Raw genomic sequence first — 27,862 nt, 5'->3', positions numbered from 1 at the left:
TTTCTATTAGTTCTCCATAGGAATGCATGGCGCGGCCATTTTCTTGTAGTCCAGGTCGCTGGACAGGCAGCAGGCAAAGCGCATTTGATCTAGCAATGACCCAGGCATTTTTCTTCTATTCTATTTCCTGTGTCAGATCCTTTTTACTTTCTATTTCACAGAACGTTTCAGCAAGCCTCCTGAGCGGGTGGGAAATGTTTTTGGGGTCCCCTGTAGGTTTTCCTTGCTTGCTCTGCTAACAGATTGTACTAGATTGGGATTTGTGATACCGCTGGTGCGGTGGTGGGATCGCGATTTTGCAATCTTTTTAAAGTGACACTGCATTATTTTAAATCAGTGAAAAATCGAGTCCCAGGACAATGTTTCACCTACAGACCCCCTCAGTGCGGCTGCGGGACCCTCTGGGTCGCAGTCTGTCTGCTTTTACATCAGTCTTGGAAAGCCTGCTGTCAAAGGTAGATTTTATGTTCAAAAGTATTGATGGCCGCAAACGCCTGCTGCCTTCACCTCCATCTGTGGTGTCCTCAGATTCTGAGGCAGATATGGCCCCACGGACGCTCCCCATCCTGATGGATCGGTGTCCTCGTATTCTGATGGATAAGAGGACCCGTCCTCTTCAGCCGCCGCACAGGAACGCGCATTGGTGGAAGCATTCATAGTTTCCGTGTGAGAAACTTTAAAAATGGCAGATGAATCTACAGCATCAGGTACGCAGGTGTCTTTTGGCTCCGGCAAAGCCCAGAAGTCAATCAAGGTGTTTCCTTGTCTGGAGCTTTTTGACAATATTGTTCATGAACAATGGCGGCACATCAAGCACGTGCTAGTGGTGCTCAAGCGCTTTAAACGCCGTTATCCCTTTGCGGAGGCGGTTTCCACTCCATGGACCATTCCACCAAAGGTGGATCACCCAGTTTCCAGATTAAATAAGTCTACTGTGTAGGGCTGAACGATAGTCGATGTGATATCGACTATCGTTCTGCAGGCACGGGCGATATTCATATCGCCGAAACCACGATATTCAGGCATTAGGCAGAGCGGGGAGAAGTCGGGACTCGGGGGGAGGAGGAGGACTTACAGTGACTGCGTCCGTCCCACACTTCCCTCCCAGCTCTGCCTCTAGTATCCAGCCGACCATTACTCCGCCCATTGTCTCTCCTGGCTGCATCGGGGGCGGGATCAGGCTGTAATGTTTTTCAATGGAGAGACAATGGGCGGAGCAGGGCGGAGTAATGGTCGGCTGTTGACTAAAGAGGGAGGGCTGGAGTACGGGGCGGATTGCATGGCGGAGGAACAGTGTTTGCAGCAGGAGAGGGGGGAGAGGTCCAGAGCATGGCGGAGGAGCACTGCGGGACAAAGGCTGCTACCGACAGCCTGCTTCCTCTACACTCTGGCTCCGACAGAAGGCTCGGGCGGGAGAAGTTCTAGGAGTGTGGTGGATCCCCTGGCAGAAAGCTGAGCTCTGCTAACTGATCCCTCCTCCGGAGACTGTCTGGAGAAATATTAAAAACGAAATATCGCAATATACTTTTTTCCCCAATATCGTGCAGCCCTACTACTGTGGTCCAGGTAGAGAAATCCCCGGCTTTTACAGACTGGATAGGCGGGTGGAGACCATGGATAGGCGGGTGGAGTCTCTGTCCCGCCACTTACACGTGTTGGCAGATTCCATACTAAAACCAATCTTTGTGAACGTTTTGGTGTCACAGATGGTCACTGAATGGATGAAGTTGCTTAAGGGGAACTTAGAAACTGAACAGCTCCTCCCGGCACTAATTGAACTCCTAAACCAGATGGCTCAAGCCTTTGTGTTCATGTGCGAAGCATCCTTGGCTGCGGCTCCCCTAGTGGCCACGGTGCCTGTAGTGGGGTTTGCCATTAGACACATGGTGTGGTTAAAAAGCTGGTCGGCGGACCAGGCTTCCAAGAAGGCCTTGACAGATCTTCCCTTTTTGGGAGAGAGGTTGTTTGGATCCTATCTGGATGAACTGATCAAAGGGCTTACTGGTGGGAAGAGTACTCTTCAATCCTCCTAAGGGCAAGGCGCCCGTCATTGGCGGGGGCCTTCCTTCACTGCTCATAGGCGGCTTTTTTGTACCTCTGGGTTGCAAATAAAAAGAAAAGCCGTTCAGGTCTTTTGGAGGTTCCAAGAAGCTATGGGTAGGTAAATCAAAAAGGGGCACCCTCACATGCTTCTGGGTTGGGGGGATGTTTCTCTGCTTTTTCCCGGACCCATGTACTTCCCTGATTCACGACACATGGGTTCACAAACTGATCCTATCAGGGTACAAGATTGAATTCCGGTCTCCACCGTCGGACAGGTTCTTCCCGTCCAGTCTTCATCTATTTCCAGACCGGTTAAGGGATCTACGAGAGGCGGTACAAGATCTGCTTGCACAAAGGGTGATTGTGCCAGTTCCCTCTCAGGAACGCTTTCAAGGGTTTTATTCAAACCAGAAAAGAGGGCAAGGTGCGTCCAATCCTGGATCTCAAGGCTCTGAACCACTTTGTGCGGGTACAGAAGTTTCTGATGGAATCCATCCGCACAGTAGTGGCGTCCCTACACCAGGGAGACTTCTTGGCCTCCATAGACATCAAGGACGCATATCTTCACATCCCTATCTACGCTGGGCATCAGCGGTTTCTTAGCTTTGGCATAGCAGAGTAGCATTCTCAATTCGTGGCATTAACCTTTGGTCTCGCCTCCGCTCCCAGGGTTTTTATCAAGGTAATGGCCCCAGTGTTGGCATTGCTGCGCCAACGGGGGATGTGGTACTGTGGTATCTGGACGATCTTCTATTGAGAGCGTATTCTCATTCATCCCTGTTTGGGCGATCTGTCGATCACTGTCAGAACCCTGCAAGATTTTGGGTGGAATATCAATTTAAAGAAATCCGCCCTGATACCTTCATTGAGACTGGATTATCTGGGCCTGACTTTGGATTCCGCTTTGGCGAGGGTCTTTCTGCCCTTGGACAAGCTGCAGAATTTGCAGGAGGTGATTCGGTTGCTGTTGGCAAACAATCTGTCCCCTCTGCGGATTTACATGCGGGCCGGGTCTGATGTCATCAACCTTTGAGGCAGGTCCTTTTGCTCAGTTCCCCATGAGACCTTTACAAAGGGAAATTCTTGTCAAATGGAACAAGGATCCGCAGTCCTTGGACAATTTGATTCGATTGAGCCACAAAACAAAGTCTGCTCTGTGGTGGCTCCAGTCACCAGCACTATGCCATGGCAAGTCTTTCCTGCCATTGTTTTGGACGGTGGTGACCACGGATGCCAGCCTGTCAGGCTGGGGCGGGGTGCTGGAAAAACTCTGTGCCCAGGGATCCTGGACAGTAGAAGAGTTAAGACTACTGATCAATGCTTTGGAGCTCAGAGAAATAAAGCTTTGTCTGAGCCAATGGACGACTCGTCTACGGGATTGTCCGGTTTGGATTCAATTGCATACAATGCCATGGCTGTGGCTTACATCAATCACCAGGGGGGCACCGAGGGTGTCGTGGCAGCCAGGGAGGAAGGATCTGCTGTCTCAAGGGCCGATCTTCCATCCTGTTTTACAGTCACTGGCTTTAACGGCATGGCTGTTGAAAGCCAGGTGTTGAGAGATTGCGGTCTCCTGTCTCTATGATTCCTACACTATTGAAGGCCAGGAAGTTGACTTCCAGGAAGAGCCATCATCGTACATGGAAATCCTACATTTCATGGTGTGAATCACTGAAGGTGCACCCTCGCTTGTTTTAAGTAGCTAGGGTTTTGGCCTTTCTGCAAAAAGGGGTTTAATAGTGGTTGGCTTTGGGCACTATCAAGGGCCAAGTGTCGGCTTTGGCTATATATTTTCAACGCCCGTTATCTATGCATTGATTCGCACTTTCATTCAGGGAGTGCGCCATGTGGCTCCCCGAGACGATCTTCGCTACCTCCGTGGGATCTGAATTTGGTAATATCTGTTCTTCAAAAGCCTCCTTTTGAGAACATTCAAAAGATTTCTCTGCTTTCATTGTCTCAGAAGGTTGCCTTTTTGGTGGCTATTACTTCTGATTGCAGAGTGTCTGAATTGGCGATGTTGTCATGCCGCTCACCTTATTTGGTGGAACTCCGACCTAATCAGTCTTTTCTTCCTAAGGTGGTTTCTGATTTTCATCTGAATGAAGACATTGTGCTGCCTTCAGTTTGGCCCAAGCATCCCAAGGAAATTGCCTTGCATTCTTTAGATGTGGTCCGGGCGATCAGGGTTTACCTGGCGGCCACTGAGTCTTTCCGAAAATCAGATGCTGTTTTTGTCCTTACGGAGGGACCTCGTAAAGGATTTGCTGCGTCTGCTGCTACCATATCCAGATGGATCAGGCAGACGGTTGTTCAGGCTTATTCACTGAAGTGTCAGGTTCCTCCTTTCCCTGTGAAGGCGCATTCTACTAGGGCGGTGAGTTCCTCTTGGGCTTTTCGCCATCAGGCGTCAGTGATGCAAGTTTGCAAGGCGGCAACTTGGTCGTCTGTGCATACATTCACAAAATTCTATGAAGTAGATGTGTTGGCATCTTCGGATGCCTCTTTTGGCCGCAAGGTTTTGCAGGCTGCTGTTTAAAAGAGAACCTTTTTGTTTGTTCTCTTTGAGGGTGTATTTTTTTTCTAGGTGAGCTCCAGTTTTTTCTGGTTGAGCTCCGTGTTACCTGATTGGCTATGTTTAGCCTTTTTGGGGAAGTACGTTCTTTTCTCTATCGCTCATTGACAGACGTAGTCTTCTTGATTCTCAAGAGCTGGGTTATGTTGTCTCCGCAGGAGTAGGACTAGGCAGAATGACAAAACGTTCTGGCTCCACCCTAGGGGCAGTCCCTGAGGGTATATCCTCCCTCTCTCTGCTACAGGGAATCAGTTTTTTTTCTGTCTAGTCAGGAGTAAGGACCTAAGTTCCTTGCTGGGATCTTTTGGTCCTGGCAAGACTTTTTTTCTTTAAGAAAAAGACATTTTTTTAGGTAGTTTTCTCCAGTGTTTTTTTCCTGTGAGATCTTCAAGCAAAAATGCCGGACTGGGCGACACTTGTGGTCACCCCAGCCGGCCTACGAGCGCGTGCAGACCATGGCATTGCGCTTGGTCGGCCGCGACATATTCAAGTAAGTATGCGGGGCCGGGCGACAGGCTGGATGTTGAAATCCAGTGGTCACCCCGGTTTCTGCCTAAAAGCGCGTGCAGACCAGTGCGCTGAGTCGGCCGCGACGGAGTCCCAAGTAAAGGGACTGACTTTGCGAGTTAAAAGTCTCGCTTGGACGCCAGGTACCAGAGAGTCGAGGCGTCCACAAACCCCCACCCCGGTGGAGAGGGTATTGTGAAGAGAGGGTGCCTGTCGGTTCGGTATGGTGAGTAAACGTTCCCTTTTTTCCTCATTATGAGGCAGTATATATTATGGGCCCCTCCATATATGGTCAGTATATATCTGATACTTACAAGTCCCCCTTGTAATACAGCATGTGTTTGTGGGAAGTGGACTTGGTTCAAGAGCTAACACTCTACCCAGCAGACTGTAACATTACAGCAGACATAGGAGGTATAATCCTACCTTATGTGCAGTGTATCTCTGTAGATCCATATGTCACCTCTTAGCAGAGTGCAGGTGGATGTGCTGGGAAGACGATATCGGCGGTCCGCCGCCATTTTGCCGTAGACCGAATGCCTGTAAGTCCTCAGGTCACGCCGGCCGCCATGTTTTTGGAGTCTTATGTCTCTTCTATGGGGGCGGCCATGTTTTGTGAGCCCAGCTACCTCGTGGAGGGCTGGGAACGCCGGAAGGCGTACACAGGGGGCGGAGCCACGCCTTCTGCCCGGGAAAAAGCAAACAGCTCCTTCCAGTCTGTGTAAGACAGACGCTGACTGCAGTTTGTTGGAAACTGCACTGCATCGGTTGGTGAGCCTTGGGGGTCCCTCTCTCTCTCTCTGGGATCGAGAAGCAGGTACTCTGAGGGGCGCTATTGCGCTAGGGGGAGACACACAAAAAAAAAAAAAAAAAGAAAAAGTTTTTTTTTTTTTGTTTTTGCTGGCAAAGGTGTCCTGTATTAACATGGACCCTGCCACTCATGTATCTCCTCCGGATCCCCTCGAGGGGTCTGCGGGATCCTCCAGCACCCCATTGACAATTGAATCTTTGTCAGCTATTATGGAAACTTTTGTGTCCCGGGTGGAAGTGGCTTGTCAGGGACAGGGCGCAAGAAAGCGACCCCCGCCTGACCCCTTATTATCTGAAACCTCGGATTCAGACTCTGAGCCTATTTCTGCAGTTGCAGGTACTTCATCTGGTATTGGTGTCTCGGGTCCTGTCTCTTCAGATAGTGAGGAGGATGTTTCGGCATCCGCCATAGCCCGAGAGGAAGCGTTGGTAAACGCACTCATTGTATCTGTTCAAGAGACTTTAAGGTTACAGGGTATTCCATCAGAAATAGCTGAAACTGAGATCCCTTTTGGGACTAAAAAGCGCATCAAAGTGGCGAAGGTTTTTCCATTGCCCAAATGTTTTGGCAATCCAATCGAAGAAGAATGGCGTCTGCCAAAACGCACTTTTAATATTTCTAAACGCATTGACAGGCGTTATCCGTTTGAGGAAACCCTTATTAAGAAATGGACAGAACCACCTGTGGTGGATTCACCTATTGCTAGATTGAATAAAGCCACGGTTATTCCTTTAGAAGACGCTCCGTCTTTTAAAGATCCAGTGGATCGCAAGATAGAAGCTATGTCTCGCACCATGTTTTCCTTGATTGGATCAGCTTTCAGACCAATAATTGCTATTGGTCTGGTTTCGCAGGCTGTAACTGAATGGACCAAGTGGTTACGCCGGGACTTAGTAGAAGTCCCTCAGGCGGTATCAGATTTGTTGGAACAAATGATACAGGGGTTACAGTTTGTATGTGATGCGGCGTTAGACGCCACTCCATTAATGGCGCGAGCATCAGTCTCAGCAGTGGTTCTCAGGCGTACACTGTGGCTAAAAGGTTGGTTAGCCGACCAAGGTTCCAAAAAAGCATTGGCTAATATCCCCTTTTCAGGAGAGCGTCTATTTGGAGCCAACTTAGATGAGATCATTAAGGATCTCACCGGTGGAAAAAGCACCTTTTTACCGCAAAATTTTAAAGGTAGAGGAACTTGTCAAAGACGAGGGCCTTCTTTTTCTGCTCACAAGAGGTTTTTTCGTCCAGCGGGTGAAAAAACTAAATCCTCCAAAGCTCCTGCAGGAGGCGTCAGGGGTCGTTGGTCGGGCAAGCAAAAGCCCGCCCCCTCCAGACCTGAAGATAAACCATCCAAAGCCTGAAGGTGCGCCCCCACCCATAACTGGGGTGGGGGGACGTCTTCGCCGGTTCCCGGATCCATGGCTTTCCAGAATCCCGGACAAATGGGTTTGCGAAGTCATAAGGTCAGGGTACAAGATCGAGTTTCGATCTCTCCCACCGGCGCGATTCTTCCCTTCCAATATCCGACTATCCGCAGATCGTTTAGAAGATCTGCGGAGAGCAGTCACAGATTTACTACAACAAGGAGTGGTAGTCCACGTTCCTTGGACAGAACGGTTTCAAGGGTTTTATTCAAACCTGTTTACAATACCCAGGAAAGAGGGCAAAGTACGTCCAATTCTGGACTTAAGAGCACTCAATTCTTTCGTCAACATAAGAAGATTCAGAATGGAGTCCATTCGCACGGTAGCAGCCTTCCTGCATCCAGGGGATGTCCTAGCGTCCATAGACATCAAGGACGCCTATCTTCACATTCCCATTTTCGCAGGACATCAGCGTTTTCTACGCTTTTCCGTAGAGGAGAACCACTATCAGTTTGTGGCGTTACCTTTCGGTCTCGCCACGGCTCCGCGGGTCTTCACAAAGGTGTTGGCCCCAATGTTGGCTGAGGGTTCTGGGGTTGATGGTGGCTTCATTCGAAGCAGTCCCATTTGCCCAGTCCCATACCCGAATTCTTCAGCAAGAGATTCTTCTCAGATGGAATCGGAATCCGGAATCCCTGGACAATCAGATACGATTGAGCAAACAGACCAGAGAGTCTCTGGTTTGGTGGCTTCGGTCTCCAATGCTCAGCCAGGGAAAGTCATTTCTGCCAATATATTGGACGATAGTGACCACGGATGCCAGTCTATCCGGATGGGGAGGAATTCTTGGTCAGTTATCTGTCCAGGGACTTTGGTCCCCGGAAGAATCCAGGTTACCGATAAATGTATTGGAACTGAGAGCGATCAGACTTTGTCTGATTCACTGGACCGAGCAGCTCCAGGGCAGCCCGGTTCGGATCCAGTCGGACAATGCCACGGCCGTGGCTTATGTCAATCATCAGGGGGGCACCAAGAGTGTCCGAGCGGCCAAAGAAGTGGCTTGCATTCTTCGCTGGGCGGAACGATTTGTTCCAGCAATCTCTGCGGTGTTCATTCCGGGGGTGGAGAATTGGCAGGCAGATTATCTCAGCCGTCAGACCCTGGATCAGGGGGAATGGTCCCTCCATCCAGACGTTTTCCACCAGTTGTGCCTACGGTGGGGCACCCCGGATGTGGATCTGTTGGCATCACGATTCAACAGGAAAGTTCAGAGATTCGTGGCTCGCTCCCGCGATCCTCTAGCAGAAACCGCAGACGCACTGATCGCCCCGTGGGGGCAATACCAGCTAATATATGCCTTCCCTCCTCTCGCGTTACTGCCAAGACTTCTTCACAGGGTAGAGGAGGAAGGAATCCCAGTAATCCTGGTAGCTCCGGACTGGCCTCGTCGAGCTTGGTACGCCGACATGGTCAGACTGGTGGCGGACGTCCCTTGGAGACTTCCTCTCAGGGAGGATCTACTGTCTCAGGGACCGATCTTCCATCCTGCTTTACGATCGCTGGCTTTAACGGCCTGGCTATTGAGACCCAGGTGCTGAAGGACAAAGGTTTGTCAGCTTCAGTTATTCCTACTCTAGTTGAAGCAAGGAAAGCGACTTCCAGAAAGATTTATCATCGCACATGGAAGTCCTACATTGCATGGTGTGAACCTTTGGGGTTCCGTCCTCGGTCTTATTCGATTAGTCGAATATTGGCTTTTCTGCAACAAGGGGTTGAGCAGAAACTGGCCTTGAGTACTATCAAGGGTCAGGTCTCAGCATTAGCCATCTTCTTTCAGAAGCCTTTGGCTACTCATTCCTTGGTGCGGAATTTCATCCAGGGGGTGCGACATCTGGCTCCGCCAGTGCACGCGCCGTTACCCCCCTGGGATCTTAATTTAGTGTTGTCGGTTCTTCAGAAACCTCCCTTTGAAGATATTAGGGAGATTCCTCTACCCACGTTGTCCCAGAAGGTGGCCTTCTTGGTAGCTATTACTTCTGCACGCAGGGTGTCAGAACTGGCCGCATTATCTTGTCGTTCACCATATCTGGTGGTTCATAGAGATAAGGTGGTTCTTCGTCCGAATCCATCCTTCCTACCAAAAGTGGTTTCAGAATTTCATCTGAATGAAGAAATTGTATTACCTTCCCTGTGTCCTAAGCCCAGTCATCCTCGGGAATTTGCTTTGCACTCCTTGGATGTGGTCCGGGCGATCAGGGTATACTTGAAAACGACAGACTCGTTTCGCAAGACGGATTCACTTTTTGTGATCCCAGATGGACCCAAAAAGGGGTTGCCTGCATCTGCCGCGACCATTTCCAGATGGATCAGACAGACGGTAGTGCAGGCTTATTCTATTAAGGGTCGGGAGCCCCCGTTCCCTGTTAAGGCGCACTCCACTCGGGCACTTAGTGCGTCATGGGCCTTTCGCCATCAGGCGTCAGTGGTCCAGGTGTGCAAGGCGGCTACCTGGTCGTCGGTGCATACCTTCTCTAAACATTATAAAGTTGATGTAATGGCATCGTCTGATGCCTCATTTGGCTGCAAGGTTTTGCAGGCCGCAATTTGAGGAGACCAGTGGTCTACCTCGAGGGTTTTTTTCCGTTGGAAAATTTTTTTCTTTAGCCTCATTCTTTGTTTATAATGAGCCTTTAAAACTTCTAGTTTGGCACCGGTTGGGCCTTCTAGATTGGATTTGATTTTGTCAATCCCACCCCTCATTTGTGGCACTGCTTCTGGATGTCCCAGCTCTTGAGAATCAAGAAGACTACGTCTGTCAATGAGCGATAGAGAAAAATGGATTTTTGTAAGAACTTACCGTAAAATCCTTTTCTCTTAAGCTCATTGACAGACGTAGTACCCGCCCCTCTATCATTGAGTTGGGTTGGGTTAAATTCTCTGTACTGCTTTAAACAGAACTGATTCCCTGTAGCAGAGAGAGGGAGGATATACCCTCAGGGACTGCCCTTGGGTGGAGCCAGAACGTTTTGTCATTCTGCCTAGTCCTACTCCTGCGGAGACAACATAACCCAGCTCTTGAGAATCAAGAAGACTACGTCTGTCAATGAGCTTAAGAGAAAAGGATTTTACGGTAAGTTCTTACAAAAATCCATTTTTTTTACATTGTTTTTTTCCCTCCCAGCCCTGTACTGCTTTGGGACGTCCCTATGGTCTAAGAAGATATGGAGCTGCATCTGTCAATGAACGATAGAGAAAACTGGATTTATGTACTTACTGTAAAATCCTTTTCTCTGAAGTCCATTGGCAGGTGCAGCCCTGCCCCTCTACTTATGAGTGAAATGGGGTTTTTGTCTTCTAAACTCTGCTTGCAACGAAACTGGAAGCTGTAGCAGAGTCTGTGGAGTTATGCCTGCAGGGACAGCCCCATAGGCGTGGTAAAGCTTTTTCCTGCCTAGTGTCCTATTCCTGATGGGAGGAGCATAACTCTATGTTCTAAGAAGATATGGAGCTGCGTCTGTCAATGGACTTCAGAGAAAAGGATTTTACAGTAAGTACAAAAATCCAGGTTTCTTCCGCAGGCTACTAAGGGCAAGGAACCTTTTCATGGACATGGACCTTGCTTCTAGACTCATACATTTTTTCGTCCCTCGAGGTCGACTGACAAGGACTCAAAGCCTTTCAGGGCCTCCTCTGGCGGATCCAAACTAACCGGGTCTGGCAAGCCGAGAGCGGGCTTCTCCAGACACATGGACTAGGCTCCTTCTGCATGAAGGTGCTCCCTCACCCGTATGGGGGGGGGGGGGATATCTTTGCTTGTTTCCGGACCCGTGGACTTCCCTGGTACAAGACAAGTGGGTCCTAAAAGTAATTTGGTCTGGCTACAAGATCGAGTTTTGTTCTTCTCCCCTGGCAAGGATTTTTCCTTCCAACCTGTGCCTGTCCCCCAGACAAAGTCTGTTTGGGGTGGTACAAGACCTGTTCCTTCAAGTAGTGATTGTGCTGGTTCTGACTTTTCAGGGTTTTTACTCAAACCTGTTCACAGTCCCAAGGAAGGAAGGCAAAGGGTTTCCAATCCTGGACCTAAAGGTGCTAAACTGCTTTGTGCAGGTACAGAAGTTCAGAACGGAGTCCATTCGAACGGTGGTGGCATCCCTGCTTTAGGGAGATTCCCTGGTCTCTATAGATATCAAAGATGCTTATCTTCACATTCCAGTATGTGCCAGTCACCAGCATTTTCTCCGCTTTTCTGTGGGAGAGAAGCATTATCAGTTTTTGGCGTTACCCTTTGGTCTCGCCTCTGCTCCTCAGGTCTTCACAAAAGTGTTGGCTTCGGTGCGATCCTTGCTACCCCAATGGGGGATCGCGGTACTGGGCTACTTGGACAATCTCCTTCTGCAAGCAAAGTCTCCATCTGCTTTGTAGGACAACCTGGAGATCACAATACAAACTCTGCGGGAGTTCGGCTGGATTCTGAAATTTTAAGAAGTCTGCCCTTGTTCCGTCCACAAAGCTGGAGTATTTGGGCCTGACTCTGGACTCCGCCATAGCTCCTTCCTCTGGTCAAACTCCAGAAATTGCAGGCTGCAATTCATCTCCTGCTGTCCAACAGATGGTCATCCCTCCGGACTTGCATGCGAATGCTGGGCCTGATTGTATCTACCTTTGAGGTGGTTCTGTTTGCACAGTTCCATACGCGGTCACTGCAAAGGGAGATTCTGACCAAGTGGGACAAGACTCCGCAGTCTCTGGACAATCAGATCTGACTGAGTTGGGGGAACAAAGGAGGCCCTGATATGGGGGCTTTGCTCTCCGGCGCTTCGGCTGGGAAAATCCTTCCTCCCCTTGTATTGGACAGTATTGGACCATGGATGCCAGCCTGTCCGGCTGGGGAAGCGTGCTCGGCAAGCATTCTGCTCAGGGGATCTGGACGCTGGAAGAGTCCAGACTACCGATCAATGTCCTGGAACTCTGAGCGATCAGACTGTGTCTGAAACATTGGACAAATCGTCTTCATGGATGCCCAGTGTGCATTCAATCAGACAATGCCACGGCAGTGGCTAATGTCAATCACCAAGGGTGCACAAGAAGTGCCCTGTCGGCTCTGGAGGTAGCCGGCATTCTGAAGTGGGCAAAACGGTTCATTCCTGCCCTCTCCGCCGTACACATTCCCGGGGTGGAAAATTGGCAGGCGGACCACCTCAGTCAGTAGGGAGTGGTCTCTTCATCAAAAGGTGTTTCATCAGCTGTGTCTCCAGTGGGGTACCCCCGAGGTGGACCTGTTGGCGTTTCGGCTCAACAGAAAGGTGCAAAGGTTTGTGGCTCGGTCAAGGGATCCAGTGGTGAACACCACAGAAGTGCTGGTGGCCCCGTGGGGTCAGTATTGTCTGATATATGCTTTCCCTCCTCTCAAGCTTCTGCCCAGACTCCTACGCAGTATCAAGGCAGAAGGGATTCCGGTCATTTTAGTGGCCCCGGGCTGGCCTCGCTGGGCTTGGAACGCTGATCTGGTGCGGTTGGTTGCCGACGTTCCTTGGCAGCTTCCTCTCAGAGAGGATCTGCTGCCCCAAGGACCGATCTTCTATCCTGCTTACAGTGGGCTGGCTTTGACGGCTTGGCTGTTGAACGCCAGGTGCTAAAGGATAGAGGTTTGTCTGAGTCAGGGATTCCTACATTGTTAAAAGCTTGGAAATCTACTTTGAGGAAGATCTACCATTGTACGTGGAAGACGTACACTGCATGGTGGGAGTCTTTTGGGGTGCATCCTCCCTCCTACTCTGTGGCTTGGACCTTAACCTTCCTTCAACGGCGGGTTGAACAGAAATTGGCCTTGAGTACCATCAAGGGCCAGGTATCGGCCTTGGTGGTTTTTTCCATCAACCTTTGGCCACACACTCCTTGGTGCATACTTTTTTTCAGGGTGTATTTGGTTCCTTCAGTGCGGGCTTGTTGCTACCTTGCGATCTTAATTTGGTGCTTTCAGCTCAACAGAACCCTTCCTTTGAAAATATTCGGGAGATTCCCCTGCTTACGCTGTCCCAGAAGGTGGCCTTTTTGGTGGCTATCACCTCTGTGCGCAGGGTGTCGGAACTGGCAGCGTTATCCTGTCGTTCACCTTACCTGGTGATTCACAAGGATAAGGTGGTGCTTCGCCCCTGTCCGTCATTCCTTCCTATGGTGGTCTCTGACTTTAATTTGAATGAAGACATTGTGTTGCCTTCCCTGTGTCGAAGGCCTAAACATCCAAAGGAAATTGCCTTGCATGCCTTGGATGTTGTCCGGGCAATTAGGGTGTACCTGGCAGCTACCGAGTCTTTCAGGAAATCAGATTCTCTATTTGTGCTTACGGATGGTCCTCGCAAAGGGTTGTCCACTTCCATCTTCCAGATGGATCAGACAGACGGTGGTTCAGGCCTATTCTATCAGGGGTCAGGTTCCTCCTTTCCCTGTCAAGGCACACTCTACTAGGGCGCTTAGTGCCTCCTGGGCCTTCTGTCATCAAGCATCAGTGATGCAGGTTTGCAAGGCGGTCACATGGTCGTCAGTGCACACTTTTACAAAGTTTTATAAAGTGAATGTGTTGGCATCTGCGGATGCTTCGTTTGGCCACAAGGTTTTGCAGGCTTCTGTTTAAGAGGGCCTGATCCTCTTTGCGGCTGTATTTGTTTTTTTCAAGGTTTGCTCCAGTTGTTTTGGTTGAGCCCCTTTTGCCTGGTGTGTCCGTCAATGAACGAAAGAGAAAATGGGATTTTTGACTTACCGTAAAATCCCTTTCTCAGATGTTCATTGACGGACACAGCACCCACCCCTCTGTGGAGTTATCATTCTCCTGACACTGCTTGTAACAAAACTGAGTGACTATAGCGAGGAGAAGGAGTATACCCCCTGGGACTGCCCATGGGTGTAGCCAGATGTTTTTTTCTGTCTAATGTCCTACTCCTGTATGGGGCAATATAACCCAATGGTCAAGAATGATGGGAGCTGTGTCCCTCAATCAACATCAGATAAATGGATTTTACGGTAAGTAAAAAATCCAATTTTTTTCCGAAAAAATTACTTTTGAAAGACCACTGCGCAAATACAGGGTAACATAAAATATTGCAACAACCACCATTTTATTCTCTAGAATCTCTGCTAAAAAATGTATATAACGTTTGGGGGTTCTAAGTAATTTTCTAGCAAAAAAAAATACAGATTTTAACTTGTAAGCAACAAGTGTCAGGAAAGGCTTAGTCTTTAAGTGATTAAACTGACCTCATTTGCAGACCCAAAGTTCATCCCCTTGATAAAAGAACCAAATGATACAATGTTTCTTTTTATCTCAGCACTGAGCAATGTTGTGATAAACTTTGCTTGTTGTCTTTTTTTTTTTTTTTTTTTTACAGCTCTGAGCAGAGAACAGCTCTGCACTTGTTTAACACGAATTGTGGAAATGCCAGATTAAGATCGTGAGGGGGGTTAAATTGAGATTGTGATTTTTTTAACAATTAATCGTGCAGCTCTAATTTATATATACATACACATATTTTTTGAATAAATGTGCGGAGCCTGGTGTGGAGCTTGTGGTGCCCTTCAGATTTTTCCCAGTATTATTCTTTAGGATTGAAGAGGTTTATCATGTGGCCTGCCAGCCATGTGACAGATTTGTTCCTACTCCTGGCACTTTTTCCCCCATTGATTACAATAAACAGTCATTTCTCTGTCGCTCATTGACAGACGTAGTCTTCTTGATTCACAAGAACTGGGTTATGTTGTCTCCGCAGGAGTAGGACTAGGCAGAAAGAAAAAACGTTCTGGCTCCACCCTAGGGGCAGTCCCAGAGGGTATATCCTCCCTCTCTCTGCTACAAGGCATCAGTTTTTTTCTGTCTAGTCAGGAGTAAGGACCTAAGTTCCTTGCTGGGATCTCTGGTCCTGGCAAGATTTTTTTTAGGTAGTTTTCTCCAGTGTTTTTTCCTGTGAGATCTTCAAGCAAATATGCCGGACTGGGCGACACTAGTGGTCACCCCAGCCGGCCTACGAGCGCGCGCAGACCATTGCATTGCGCTTGGTCGGCCGCGACACATTCAAGTAAGTATGCGGGGCCGGGCTGGATGTTGAGATCCAGTGGTCACCCCGGTTTCTGCCTACGAGCGCGTGCAGACCAGAGCTCCACGCTGGGTCGGCCGCAACGGAGTCCCATTGGAGGGACTGACCTTGCGAGTTAAAAGTCTCGCTTGGACGCCAGGAACCAGAGAGTCGAGGCGTCCGGAGTGGTCCACAACCCCCCACCCCGGTGGAGAGGGTATTGTGAAGAGAGGGTGCCTGTCGGTTCGGTATGGTGAGTAAACGTTCCCTTTTTTCCTCGTTATGAGGCAGTATGAATTATGGGCCCCTCCATACATGGTCAGTATCTGTCTGACACTAAAAGTCCCCCTTGTAAATACAGCATGTGTTTGGTGGGAAGTGGACTTGGTTTGAGAGCTAACACTCTACCCAGCAGACTGTAGTATTACAGCAGACATAGGAGGTATAATCCTACCTTAATTGTAGTGTACCTCCTGCAGATCGATAAACCGCCATTTAGCAGAGATGCAGGTGGATGTGCTGGGAAAAACGATTTCGGCAGTCCGCCGCCATTTTGCCGTAGACCGGGTGCATGAATGTCCTCAGGTCACGCCGGCCGCCATGTTTTTGGAGTCTATTGTCTCCTGTATGGGGGCGGCCATGTTTGATGAGCCCAGCTACCTCGTGGAGAGCTGGGAACGCCGGAAGGCGTACACAGGGGGCGGAGCCACGTCCTTCTACCCGGGAAAACTAACACAGCTCTTTCCAGTCTGTAAAAGACAGACGCTGACTGCAGTTGGTTGGAAACTTCTCTGCATCTGGTGGTGAGCCTTGAGGGTCCCTCTCTCTCTCTGTGGGGATCGAGAAGCAGGTACTCTGAGGGGCGCTATTGCGCTAGGGGGATACACATAAAAAAAAAAAGAGGTATTTTTTATTTAAAAAAAAAAAAAAAAGAGATGTTTTTTCTTTTTTACTGGCAAAGTGTCCTGGATTAACATGGACCCTGCCACTCATGTATCTCCACCAGATCCCTTCGAGGGGTCTGCAGGATCCTCCAGCACCCCACTGACAATTGAATCATTGTCAGCTATTATGGAAACTTTTGTGTCCCGGGTGGAAGTGGCTTGTCAGGGACAGGGCGCAAGCCCCCGCCTAACCCCATATTATCTGAAACTTCGGATTCAGAATCTGAGCCTATTTCTGCAGTTGCAGGTACCTCATCTGGAATTGGTGGCTCGGGTACTGTCTCTTCAGACAGTGAGGAGGATGTTTCGGCATCAGCCATAGCCCGAGAGGAAGCGTTGGTAAACGCACTCATTGTATCTGTTCAAGAAACCTTAAGATTACAGGGTACTCCATCGGAAATAGCTGAAACTCAAATCCCCTTTTGGGACTAAAAAACGCATCAAAGTGGCGAAGGTTTTTCCATTGCCCAAATGTTTGGGCAATCCAATCAAAGAAGAATGGAGTCTGCCAAAACGCACTTCTGCTATTTCCAAACGCATTAACAGACGTTATCCGTTTGAGGAAACCCTCATTAAGAAATGGACAGAACCACCTGTGGTGGATTTACCAATTGCTAGATTGAATAAGCCACGGTTATTCCATTAGAAGACGCTCCGTCTTTTAAAAGATCCGGTGGATCGCAAGATAGAAACTATGTCTCGCACCACGTTTTTCCTTGATTGGATCAGCTTTCAGACCAATAATTGCTATTGGGCTGGTTTTGCAGACTGTAACCGAATGGACCAAATGGTTACGCCGGGACTTAGAAGAGGTCCCCCAGGCGGTATCAGATTTGTTGGAACAGATGATACAGGGGTTACAGTTTGTGTGTGATGCGGCGTTAGACGCCACTCCATTTTTGGCGCGAGCATCAGTTTCAGCAGTGGTTCTCAGGCGTACACTGTGGCTAAAAGGTTGGTTAGCCGACCAAGGTTCCAAAAAAGCATTGGCTAATATCCCCTTTTTAGGAGAGCGTTTATTTGGTGCCAACTTAGATGAGATCATTAAGGATCTCACGGGTGGAAAGAGCACCTTTTTACCGCAAAATGCTAAGGGTAAAGGAACTCGTCAAAGACGAGGGCCTTCTTTCTCTGCTCACAAAAAGTTTTTTCGCCCCGCGGGTGAAAAAATTAAGTCCTCCAAAGCTCCTTCAGGAGGCTTCAGGGGACGTTGGTCGGGCAAGCAAAAGCCCGCCCCCTCCAGACCTGAAGATAAGTCGACCAAAGCCTGAAGGTGCGCCCCCACCCATAATTGGGGTGGGGGGACGTCTTCGCCGGTTCCCGGATCCATGGCTTTCCAGAATCCCGGACAAGTGGGTTTGCGAAATCATAAGATCAGGGTACAAGATCGAGTTTCGATCTCTCCCACCGGCGCGATTCTTCCCTTCCAATATCCGACTATCCCCGGATCGTTTAGAAGATCTGCGGAGAGCAGTCACGGATTTACTACAACAAGGAGTGGTAGTCCACATTCCTTGGACAGAACGTTTTTTCTAGGGTTTTATTCAAACCTATTTACAATACTCAGGAAAGAGGGCAAAGTGCGTCCAATTCTGGACTTAAGGGCACTCAATTCCTTTCTCAACATAAGAAAATTCAAAATGGAATCCAGTAGCAGCCTTCCTCCATTCAGGGGATGTCCTAGCGTCCATAGAATCTAGGACGCCTATCTTCACATTCCCATTTTCGCAGGGAGAACCACTATCAGTTTGTGGCGTTACCTTTTGGTCTCGCCACGGCTCCTCGGGTCTTCACGAAGGTGTTGGCCCCAATGTTGGCACTACTGCACCAAAGAGGCATATCGATTCTAGGTTACCTAGACGATCTCCTGCTTCATGCAGAGTCTCTTCAGACCCTGCTACAAAACCTAGAAATTACTATAATTTCTTTACAGGAATTCGGTGGCTGGTGAACCAGCAAAAGTCATTTCTGGTTCCCACCCAGAGGCTCGAATATCTGGGTCTAATTCTAGACACGTTCAGGACAAGAGTTTTCCTTCCGGTAGGGAAACTCCGGAAGATTCAATCAGCAGTCCAGTTGTTACTATCCAACAGCTGGTCTTCCCTTCGGACTTGCATGAGGGTTCTGGGTTTGATGGTGGCTTCCTTCGTAGCAGTCCCATTTGCCCAGTCCCATACCCGAATTCTTCAGCAAGAGATTCTTCTCAGATGGAATCGGAATCCGGAATCTCTGGACTATCGGATCCGATTGAGCAAACAGACCAGAGAGTCTCTGGTCTGGTGACTTCAGTCTCCGATACTCAGCCAGGGAAAGTCATTTCTGCCAATATATTGGACGATAGTGACCACGGATGCCAGCCTATCCGGATGGGGAGGAATTCTCGGTCTGTTATCCGTTCAGGGACTTTGGTCCCCGGAAGAATCCAGGTTACCGATAAATGTGTTGGAACTGAGAGCGATCAGACTTTGTCTGATTCACTGGACCGAGCAGCTCCAGGGCAGCCCGGTTCGGATCCAGTTGGACAACGCCACGGCCGTGGCTTATGTCAATCACCAGGGGGGCACCAAGAGTGTCCGAGTGGCCAAGGAAGTGGCTTGCATTCTTCGCTGGGCGGAACGATTTGTTCCAGCTATCTCTGCGGTGTTCATTCCGGGGGTGGAAAATTGGCAGGCAGATTATCTCAGCCGTCAAACTCCGGATCAGGGGGAATGGTCCCTCCATCCAGAAGTTTTCCACCAGTTGTGCCTACGTTGGGGCACCCCGGATGTGGATCTGTTGGCATCACGATTCAACAGAAAAAGTACAGAGATTCGTGGCTCGCTCCCGCGATCCTCTAGCAGAGACCGCAGAAGCACTGGTCACCCCGTGGGGGCAATACCAGCTAATGTATGCCTTCCCTCCTCTTGGGTTACTGCCAAGACTTCTTCGCAGGATAGAGGAGGAAGGAATTCCAGTAATAGCATAAGGTTATTGTAAGGAGTATAGGTGTCACAATTGTTATTATTGGAGGTCCCTGTATTTAGATAATACATTTTTGACCTAACCTAAACATGCATATAAAAAGGTGTTCTGTTCAGCGGTCAGAACTAAAGTTGGTTAGATGGTCAAAACGAATATAGGGACACGGGTATTCAATATTTTAAATAATAACAAGTTTATTAATGAAAATTTGGACTTATAATCATAACCGTACAGTATATAATTCTTTTTGTACCAGTATATTCATGAGGAACAAGACATACAACATAAAATACTTTACTTTTCAAAGATGCTAAACAGAAAATAGCCATCCTATCAGACCTACCTTCCAAAACCGCAATTTTTTCAGAACATCTTAAACCTTTAAACCACCACTACTTTTTTTGTACTACACTCCGTTCATCCACAGACACAAATCACAGGAAGATATACTCCCGGTATCTAACCGAAATAGTGAAAATTAGCCCTGTGATTGAATTAATATGCACCGGCCGGTACTTTGTTATATGTTTATCGTTTTATGTTGTATGTCTTGTTCCTCATGAATATACTGGTACAAAAAGAATTATATACTGTACGGTTATGATTATAAGTCCAAATTTTCATTAATAAACTTGTTATTATTTAAAATATTGAATACCCGTGTCCCTATATTCGTTTTGACCATCTAACCAACTTTAGTTCTGACCGCTGAAAGGAATTCCAGTAATCCTGGTAGCTCTGGACTGGCCTCGTCGAGCTTGATACGCCGACTTGGTCAGACTGGTGGCGGACGTCCCGTGGAGACTTCCTCTCAGGGAGGATCTACTGTCTCAGGGACCAATCCTCCATCCTGCTTTACGATCGCTGGTTTTTTTAAACGGCCTGGTTATTGAGACCCAGGTGCTGAAGGACAAGGGATTGTCAGCTTCAGTTCTTCCTACTCTAGTTAAAACAAGGAAAGCGACTTCCAGAAAAATTAACATCGTACATGGAAGTCTTATATTGTGTGGTGTGAATCCCTTGGGTTCCATCTACATCTTTATTCGGTAGCCCGAATATTGGCTTTTCTGCAACAGGGAGTTGAGCAGAAGCTGGCCTTGAGTGTTATCAAGGGTCTGGTTTCAGCATTTGCTATCTTCTTTCAGAAGCCTTTGGCTACTTATTCCTTGGTGCGGAATTTCATACAGGGGGTGCGACACCTGGCTCCGCCAGTGCACGCGCCGTTACCATCCTGGGATCTTAATTTGGTGCTGTCGGTTCTTCAGACACCTCCCTTTGAAAATATCAGGGAGATTCCCTTGCTTACTTTATCCCAGAAGGTGGCCTTCTTGGTGGCTATCACTTCTGCACGCAGGGTGTCAGAACTGGCTGCATTATCCTGTTGTTCCCCAGATCTGGTGGTTCATAGGGATAAGGTTGTTCTTCATCCGAATCCATCCTTCCTTCCTAAGGTGGTTTCAAAGTTTCATTGAATGAGGACAGTGTATTGTCCTTCCTATGTCCTTAGCCCAATCATCCTCGAGAATTTGCATGGCATTCCTTGGATGTAGTTCGGGGGATCAGGATATATTTGAATACTACGGATTCAATTTGTAAGACGGATTCACTGTTTGTGATCACGGATGGCCCTAAGAAGGGGTTGCCTGTTCTGCTGCGACCATCTTTAGATGGATCAGACAGACGGTGGTATAGGCTTATTTTATCTAAGGGTCGGGATCCCCCGTTCCCTGTTAAAGCGCATTCTACTCGGGCGCTTAGAGTTTCCTGGACCTTCCGCCATCAGGCGTCAGTGGTTCAGGTTTTCAAGGCGACTGTTTAGTCGTCGGTTCATACCTTTACAATATTGTATAAGGTTTATGTGATGGGATCGTCAGATGCCTCTTCTGGCCGCAAGGTTCCTGCAGGCCACTGTTTGAGGAGACTGTTGGTCTACCTCGAGGATTTGTGGGGTAGGTCTCATCTGTTTACTCGATGAGTCCTTTGATACTCCTGGTTGGCTCCGGTTGGGCCTTCTAGATTGGATTTTGATTTCTGTCAATCCCACCCCTCATTTGTGGCACTGCTTCTGGATGTCCCAGTTCTTGTGAATCAAGAAGACTACGTCTGTCAATGAGCGACAGAGAAAATCTGATTTTTGTAAGATCTTACCGTAAAATCCTTTTCTCTTAGCTCATTGACAGACGTAGTACCCGCCCCTCTATCATTGAGTTGGGTTGGGTTAAATTCTCTGTTGCTGCTTTGTGACAGAACTGATGCCTTGTAGCAGAGAGAGGGAGGATATACCCTCTGGGATTGCCCCTAGGGTGGAGCCAGAACGTTTTTTCTTTCTGCCTAGTCCTACTCCTGCGGAGACAACATAACCCAGTTCTTGTGAATCAAGAAGACTACGTCTGTCAATGAGCTAAGAGAAAAGGATTTTATGGTAAGATCTTACAAAAATCCGATTTTACTTGCTCCAGAGTCCAAAAGCATAGAGCCAACAGAGCAGTGTTGTCAATCTGGGGAGTGGTTAGTGTTAGACGCACTAGCATATGTTGATGGGCTTGACTAACAAGTTAAAGCAACAATCCTGCTAACACTTAAGCAGTTATAGCCATAGTTCTTTTGCTTTTGGAATAAAAATGTTACATTAATGAATAAACAAAGGCAATGATAAGCACGCCTGTCAGTGCTAAATTGTTTATCTCGACCCTCTGACACAGACTTACCTCCTGGATTACCAGGTGAAAATTAAGGAAACAAATAATAACATTTTATTTCATTCTTTTAAGGCTTGGTAGGCTGCAATATATACAATTTTTGCTTTTGGGTTTAGATGCACTTTAATCTTTTTTTCTGATTTTATTACAACTTTAATTGCTTATTGAGCAATTGATTTTGCCTTATAGCCCGTACACACGATCCGAAACTTGGACGAAAAATACCGCTTTCGAAGCGATTGTACGATAATCAGATCATTAGTACAGAGCCTTCGAGAGCCAATCGCAACAGTTCATCCGATATTATCCGTTCAGACAAGCACAAAAATGTTTGCGTACAATACCAGATCGTACACGTTTTGTTTAATCAGTACAGCTGTCATCCAAAAATACAATACAAATACACTACAACTTATTACATCACTTACAAATTTTTATCCTGTCATACAAGAATTTTCGTAACTTTAGTAACCTCTCTATTTTCGATATGCAACTAGCATGCACAAAAAAAAAAAACGGACGATCTGTCGTCCGATTTTCGGATTGTGTGTACGGGCTATTAGTAAGTGCTTAGCACCAGTTAAATATGTCAAGTGCCACAATGTGTTTAAAGTTCATGTCTCACTGATCATAGTTGGAACACACAGTGGGAACTGACATGTTTATGTGTAAGAAATCTCACTTCACATTCTCCCTTATATCTTATAAACCTGGCATTAAATTCTAATTGCTGTCATTACTCCATCAGATGTTTACAGGAAAACCTGGCCCAAAGGGGGGGGGGGGGACAGATTATCCTTTCCCTCCAGACTCATTAGCTAAATTAAGTGCATCCAGGCACAAAACTGTTTAATCTGGAAAAAGTTGACTCTAATTACTTGTACAAAATTGAACCTTAGGGAAATCTTTAAGTTTAGTCCCCATCTACTTATAGCCTGGAAGGAGTTGGCCTGTAATTCTCCAGCTGTTTGGAACTAAAGACCCCAAAATAACCTGGCAGCTGGAGGCACATTGGGAAAGCTAGGACCTGTAGCCTGCAGTAGCTGTCGTGATAAAAGTTGTCGTCATTTTAATTATATCTGAATATCTAAAGTATTGCAGCATGACGCTTATTTAATTTAATGTCACTATTTTACTTGCCAGGCCATATCCTAAAGGAGATGAACGGAAGAAGGCTTGCCTAAGTGCTCTGTCTGAAGTAAAAGTGCAGCCAGGTAAGGCTCATGCATTGTGTTAATCATGTCTATGTACATGCCATAAGGGCAAAGGAGTCTTACATAGGGAGGGGGATGCTGCGGCTGTATTGGTGAATGCCCTTGGTAGCCTTGCTGTTATCCCTGGATATCTAGTTGCCCCATCCCTCATTCAACCCACGTCTTGTACTGGTCAATGTACTGGACCTCCAAGCGGTTTGGCTGGCTCTCCTGCTTTGGGTGACGCAGTTGTAATCCCTGTAAGTGTTCAGCCAGAAAAATTCACAGCCATGGCATACATAAATCATCAAGGAGAAAACCAGAAGTTGGGCGGCCCAGGAGGAAGTTGATCTGGTCAGGGGCAGAGCTTCATGTCCAAACTATGTTTGCATTCCAGGAGTGGAAAATTGGCAGGTGGACTTTCTTCTTTCTTAGTGGTTAGTAGTTGTCGGTGGAGGGAGTGGGGTCTCCACCTAGAGCTGTTTGAGAAGATCAGTGTGAAACTGGACAGGTTCGTCTCCAGAACCAGAGATCCTCAGGTGTTTGTAATGGATGCTCTGGTGAAACCGTGTGACCAGTTCTCCCTGATTGATGCCTTCCCTCTGCTACAGCTTTTTCCATGTCCGCTTGGCGGGATTTGTGTGGAGAGAGAGAATACTGGTGATTCTGATTTGCCTTGGCTTGACCCTGGTTAATATGATATTTCAACATCGTGACCGTGTCAATGGCCAGTCCTGGGACCTTCTGTCCCAAGGTCTGATCTTCTATCCTTCTTTTCAGTCCCTGGCTTTAACAGCTTGGCTATTAAAGCCAGTTATGGGAGACAGAGGATTCCCTAAGTTTCTACTCTTTTTTTTTTTTTTTTTTTTTTTTTTTAAGCCAGGAATGCTGCTTTGAGGAAAATTTAGACAGTACCTTTAAAACCTTATATTGCTTTGGTGTGAGGCTAGGAACTTTCATTCTTTACAAGTATGGGCTGTATCTTGGCTTTTCTCCAAGTGGAGTTTGATATGCGACTGGCCTTGAGTACTACGTTCAAGGATCAGATTTTCTCTTACTTTTCACTTTTAATGATAATGGTAAACAGGAGAAATAGAGAGGGTGAATCTCCCTAACTGGGGCACAGAAACAATAGAAACTGACAGGTGTTCCTCTTCACTCTATGAAAAACAAAAAATGGTTCGCCTTTAGTTATACTTTTATTTAACTGTAGTCAGACTTAAACTTTGGATGGGTACCTGAGCTTTAATCTTTTGATGCACTTATTTAAAACATTCTTTTATGTGCTTAAAAACAGTACAACCCTTTGTGCTACATGATTTTCATTTGCTTCAACTTGTAGGATGTTATCTGCCTAGTAATCCAGAGGCTATCGTCTTGGATATTGATTACAAATCTGGAACTCCCATGCAGAGGTGATACATGTAGAAAATATATATTTTTCTTATTTTGACAAAAGTAATAATATGTGTATAGTATTTTAATGCATTTGACTTTAAAAAATACCTTCTGGTATATCCAGATGGTAAAACGAGAAACTATAGTGGATTAAAGTACAGTAGTTGTTTTACATTGACCTGAAAATAGTTTGTGATGTGACTTTGGCTTTTTTAATTCTCTGTCCCCTATTTTGATCAATTTAATTCATGTACAGACATTTAAATGCTCCCTCTAGTGGTCATCTGAATGTCAGGAAATTAGATTATTGGTGCTACCATTGCTGACTTGTTTTTGAAGGTGAACATTTTGAGGCTTTCATCCTTAGGCTTTTCCAACTACTTGGTGAGTCACTAATCAAGAATAAATATTTGACTTTTCACTGGTTGCATGCTTATTCTAGACCAGTCACTTGTTGCTTAGCGAAGCAATGATAAAAGTGACAATCCCTGAGCATGTTTCTGTCCTAAAAGGTAACCTTTTGTACTGCAGAGATGAACACAACTTTTCGTGGGGGATAAACAAGCTTAATTTCTGTCAGTAAATTTGCTTTGAAAGAGTGGCACATCAAGATGCATCACTAATTATCAGGCCCTGCTTATGCTGCATAACAAACAAATATGTTTTAAAGCCTCAGCACTCATTGATAAAAAATAATTTACATAGTGTCATAGTGTGTGTATGTTTATATATATATATATATATATATATATATATATATATATATATATACACAAGTTGCACGTAATATATAAAAATCACCACAACTTTTGAATTATTTTAATTTACTGATTTTGTCCTTGACTTATTGGAGCTTTCAAAGCTGTTTGACCACGGTAAGAGAGAGGCAAGGCTCTTTGTTGCTAACCTAAAAGGTTGATGTTAGTGCCAAAGCCAGATCATCCACAAGGCAACCTAGCATGGGCCTAGGGCCCTGGTGCCCAACCTGTGGCCTGAGGGCCACATGCGGTTCTTTGGTATATGAGGTGTGGCCCTCGGACCTCAGCAGTCTATATTGGGAACATTAATTAGGGTAATAGCATTATTCTCTACTAGTCTCAAGTAACAGGTTCCTAGTTTTGTATAGCCTTCTGCAGCATATCCCCAGCCAAAAATGTAGCATGTCCACACTCTCTGACCCTCATTTTCGTGATTAAGTCTGCAGTTTTTGGCAGTCCTCGCAACCATTACATATATTTAACATTATGTGCGGCCCTTTGGGGATGACAGGGCCCCCTTTAGCTCATACATTGACAACTACTGGGCTAGGACCTGGTGATTGTCAAGGAGGCCCAGCTTCATCCTACATTCTCCTACAGAAAACTAAGGGGTTAACCCAAGTGGTCAAAAACTGTGCCACCTGCCCTTCACTTCACAAGGGAAGATGCACTTGTGAGCAGTTGGTGACAGGGCCCCCTTTAGCTCATACATTGACAAATACTGCGCTAGGACCTGGTGATTGTCAAGGAGGCCCAGCTTCATCCTTCATTCTCCTACAGTAAACTAAGGGGTTAACCCAAGTGGTCAAAAACTGTGCCACCTGCCCTTCACTTCACAAGGGAAGATGCACTTGTGAGCAGTTGGTGACAGGGCCCCCTTTAGCTCATACATTGACAACTACTGCGCTAGGACCTGGTGATTGTCAAGGAGGCCCAGCTTCATCCTTCATTCTCCTACTGTAAACTAAGGGGTTAACCCAAGTGGTCAAAAACTGTGCCACCTGCCCTTCACTTCACAAGGGAAGATGTACTTGTGAGCTGTTGGTGACAAGGCATGCCAGTAAATAAAAGCAGGTGATGCAGCTTCTCTTCTTTGGGCACCTATTCCAGTCAATGTCAGTGGCAAGGAAGGGGGCTAAAGCCTAAACATTCTGTACTTTAAGGCATTCCCTGCATTAAGGTAAAAATGTTCAGGTAAAAGTATCACCCCCATCCCTTAATACTTACCTGAGTACTCACTCGATCCAGCGCTGTGCCTATCTGTAGCAGCTCTGCCCGCTCTCACGGGCTCTGCTGAGGCAGCAGGAGCCATTGGCTTCCACTGCTGTTAGTCAAATCCTGTTATAAGGGAGCAAGCTGCGCTATCTGTGTCTAGGGATGCAGCTTGAGATTGAGCCTGCTGGTGTTCCGCCATAGAAAGCAGTTTCCTATGGTGGTACACCAAGAAGAGGAGGAACCAGGAGCATCGGCAGGGAACCCGAGAAGAGAAAGTTCTGGCTCGCTCTGTGCCATTCCATGGCACAGAGCAGGTAGGTATAAACCTGTTTGTTATTTAAAATAATAATTTTAAAATTACTTTGAGTCCCATTCTGCCTTAATCCATCTCTAGTGAGGGCCATGTTAAATAATCTGAATACAGCAGCATTAACTGAGTGTGACAGGTTGTGTCACTATGATTTCTAACCTGCACAATCTGCTTTGAATGTCATTGTAATACTTTTGGGCTTTAATTCACTGGCTTACAAATGACTGGTGTGTGCCTTACCTTAGTGAGAGTTTGTTGGTATTTGTCTGCTCTGTAACATGTATAAGTTATTTTCAATGAGCTAATATTTTGTGTTATTGCACGATTTACTTTTTTACTTTAAAAATTATAGAGATTATTAGATTCGTGATAGAGGGAAGGGGAGGTTAGCTGTTGAGATAAGGCATCAGCCTCATAGGGAGTACATTGCTTTTATTAAGTTGGCTGACTAAAGCTGGCCATAGAAAGGAAGTTTTTTATCCACACAAACAAGGTGGATAAAGGAATTCCCCCGACGGGACATTGTATTCCGACTACAGGACCAGCTGCTGTCAGACTACACTGATCAGTGGCTGCAGCTGCTGATCGAAAAATAAAGATTTCTAGTTAGTTCCTTCGCCAGAAGTCAATTAAGCGTTTGACTTCTGGTGAGCAGAGACCACCACACACTGAAATTTGGTTGGTCCCTGCTGAATGGGACACATTTTAATCAGTCTACAGCCACCTTAATAGAACTAATATGGCTGCCCCTTGTTGTACATAAAGAATTACACATAAGGACAAGGTTTTTAAAACATTAACACACATAAAACTACTTACATCACGCTAATCTGTTTTTCATGTATATGTAAAGTGACATTAAATAGGCTAGACACTTGTCCCCTCAAAAAAAAAAAAAAACATTTTACAAAATGCTTATGGCATGTATTTTCAGTGCGGCAAAAGCTCCATATCTGGCAAAGTTCAAGGTGAAGAGATGTGGAGTGAGTGAGTTGGAGAAAGAAGGTAGGTGTCAATTAGTACA

The 27,862-nt window shown here is 46.8% G+C and overlaps 1 protein-coding gene across 2 annotated transcripts in view; it reads left to right on the top strand.

The window, feature by feature from the left end:
• Positions 1 to 27,862, top strand: part of PI4KA (phosphatidylinositol 4-kinase alpha) — a 293,423-nt gene that overhangs the window by 245,227 nt on the left and 20,334 nt on the right. For both annotated transcript variants that reach the window (XM_082244087.1, XM_082244086.1), the window contains 3 exons: positions 23,108 to 23,178; positions 24,500 to 24,572; positions 27,773 to 27,843. In XM_082244087.1, coding sequence (XP_082100213.1) covers positions 23,108 to 23,178; positions 24,500 to 24,572; positions 27,773 to 27,843 — 215 coding nt within the window. The remainder of the gene's footprint in view (positions 1 to 23,107; positions 23,179 to 24,499; positions 24,573 to 27,772; positions 27,844 to 27,862) is intronic.

This window comes from Pelophylax lessonae (genome assembly GCF_965119305.1).
Source record: "Pelophylax lessonae genome assembly, chromosome: 1".
In the NCBI taxonomy this organism is placed as follows: domain Eukaryota; kingdom Metazoa; phylum Chordata; class Amphibia; order Anura; family Ranidae; genus Pelophylax; species Pelophylax lessonae.
This window is presented reverse-complemented; position numbering and strand designations above follow the sequence as displayed.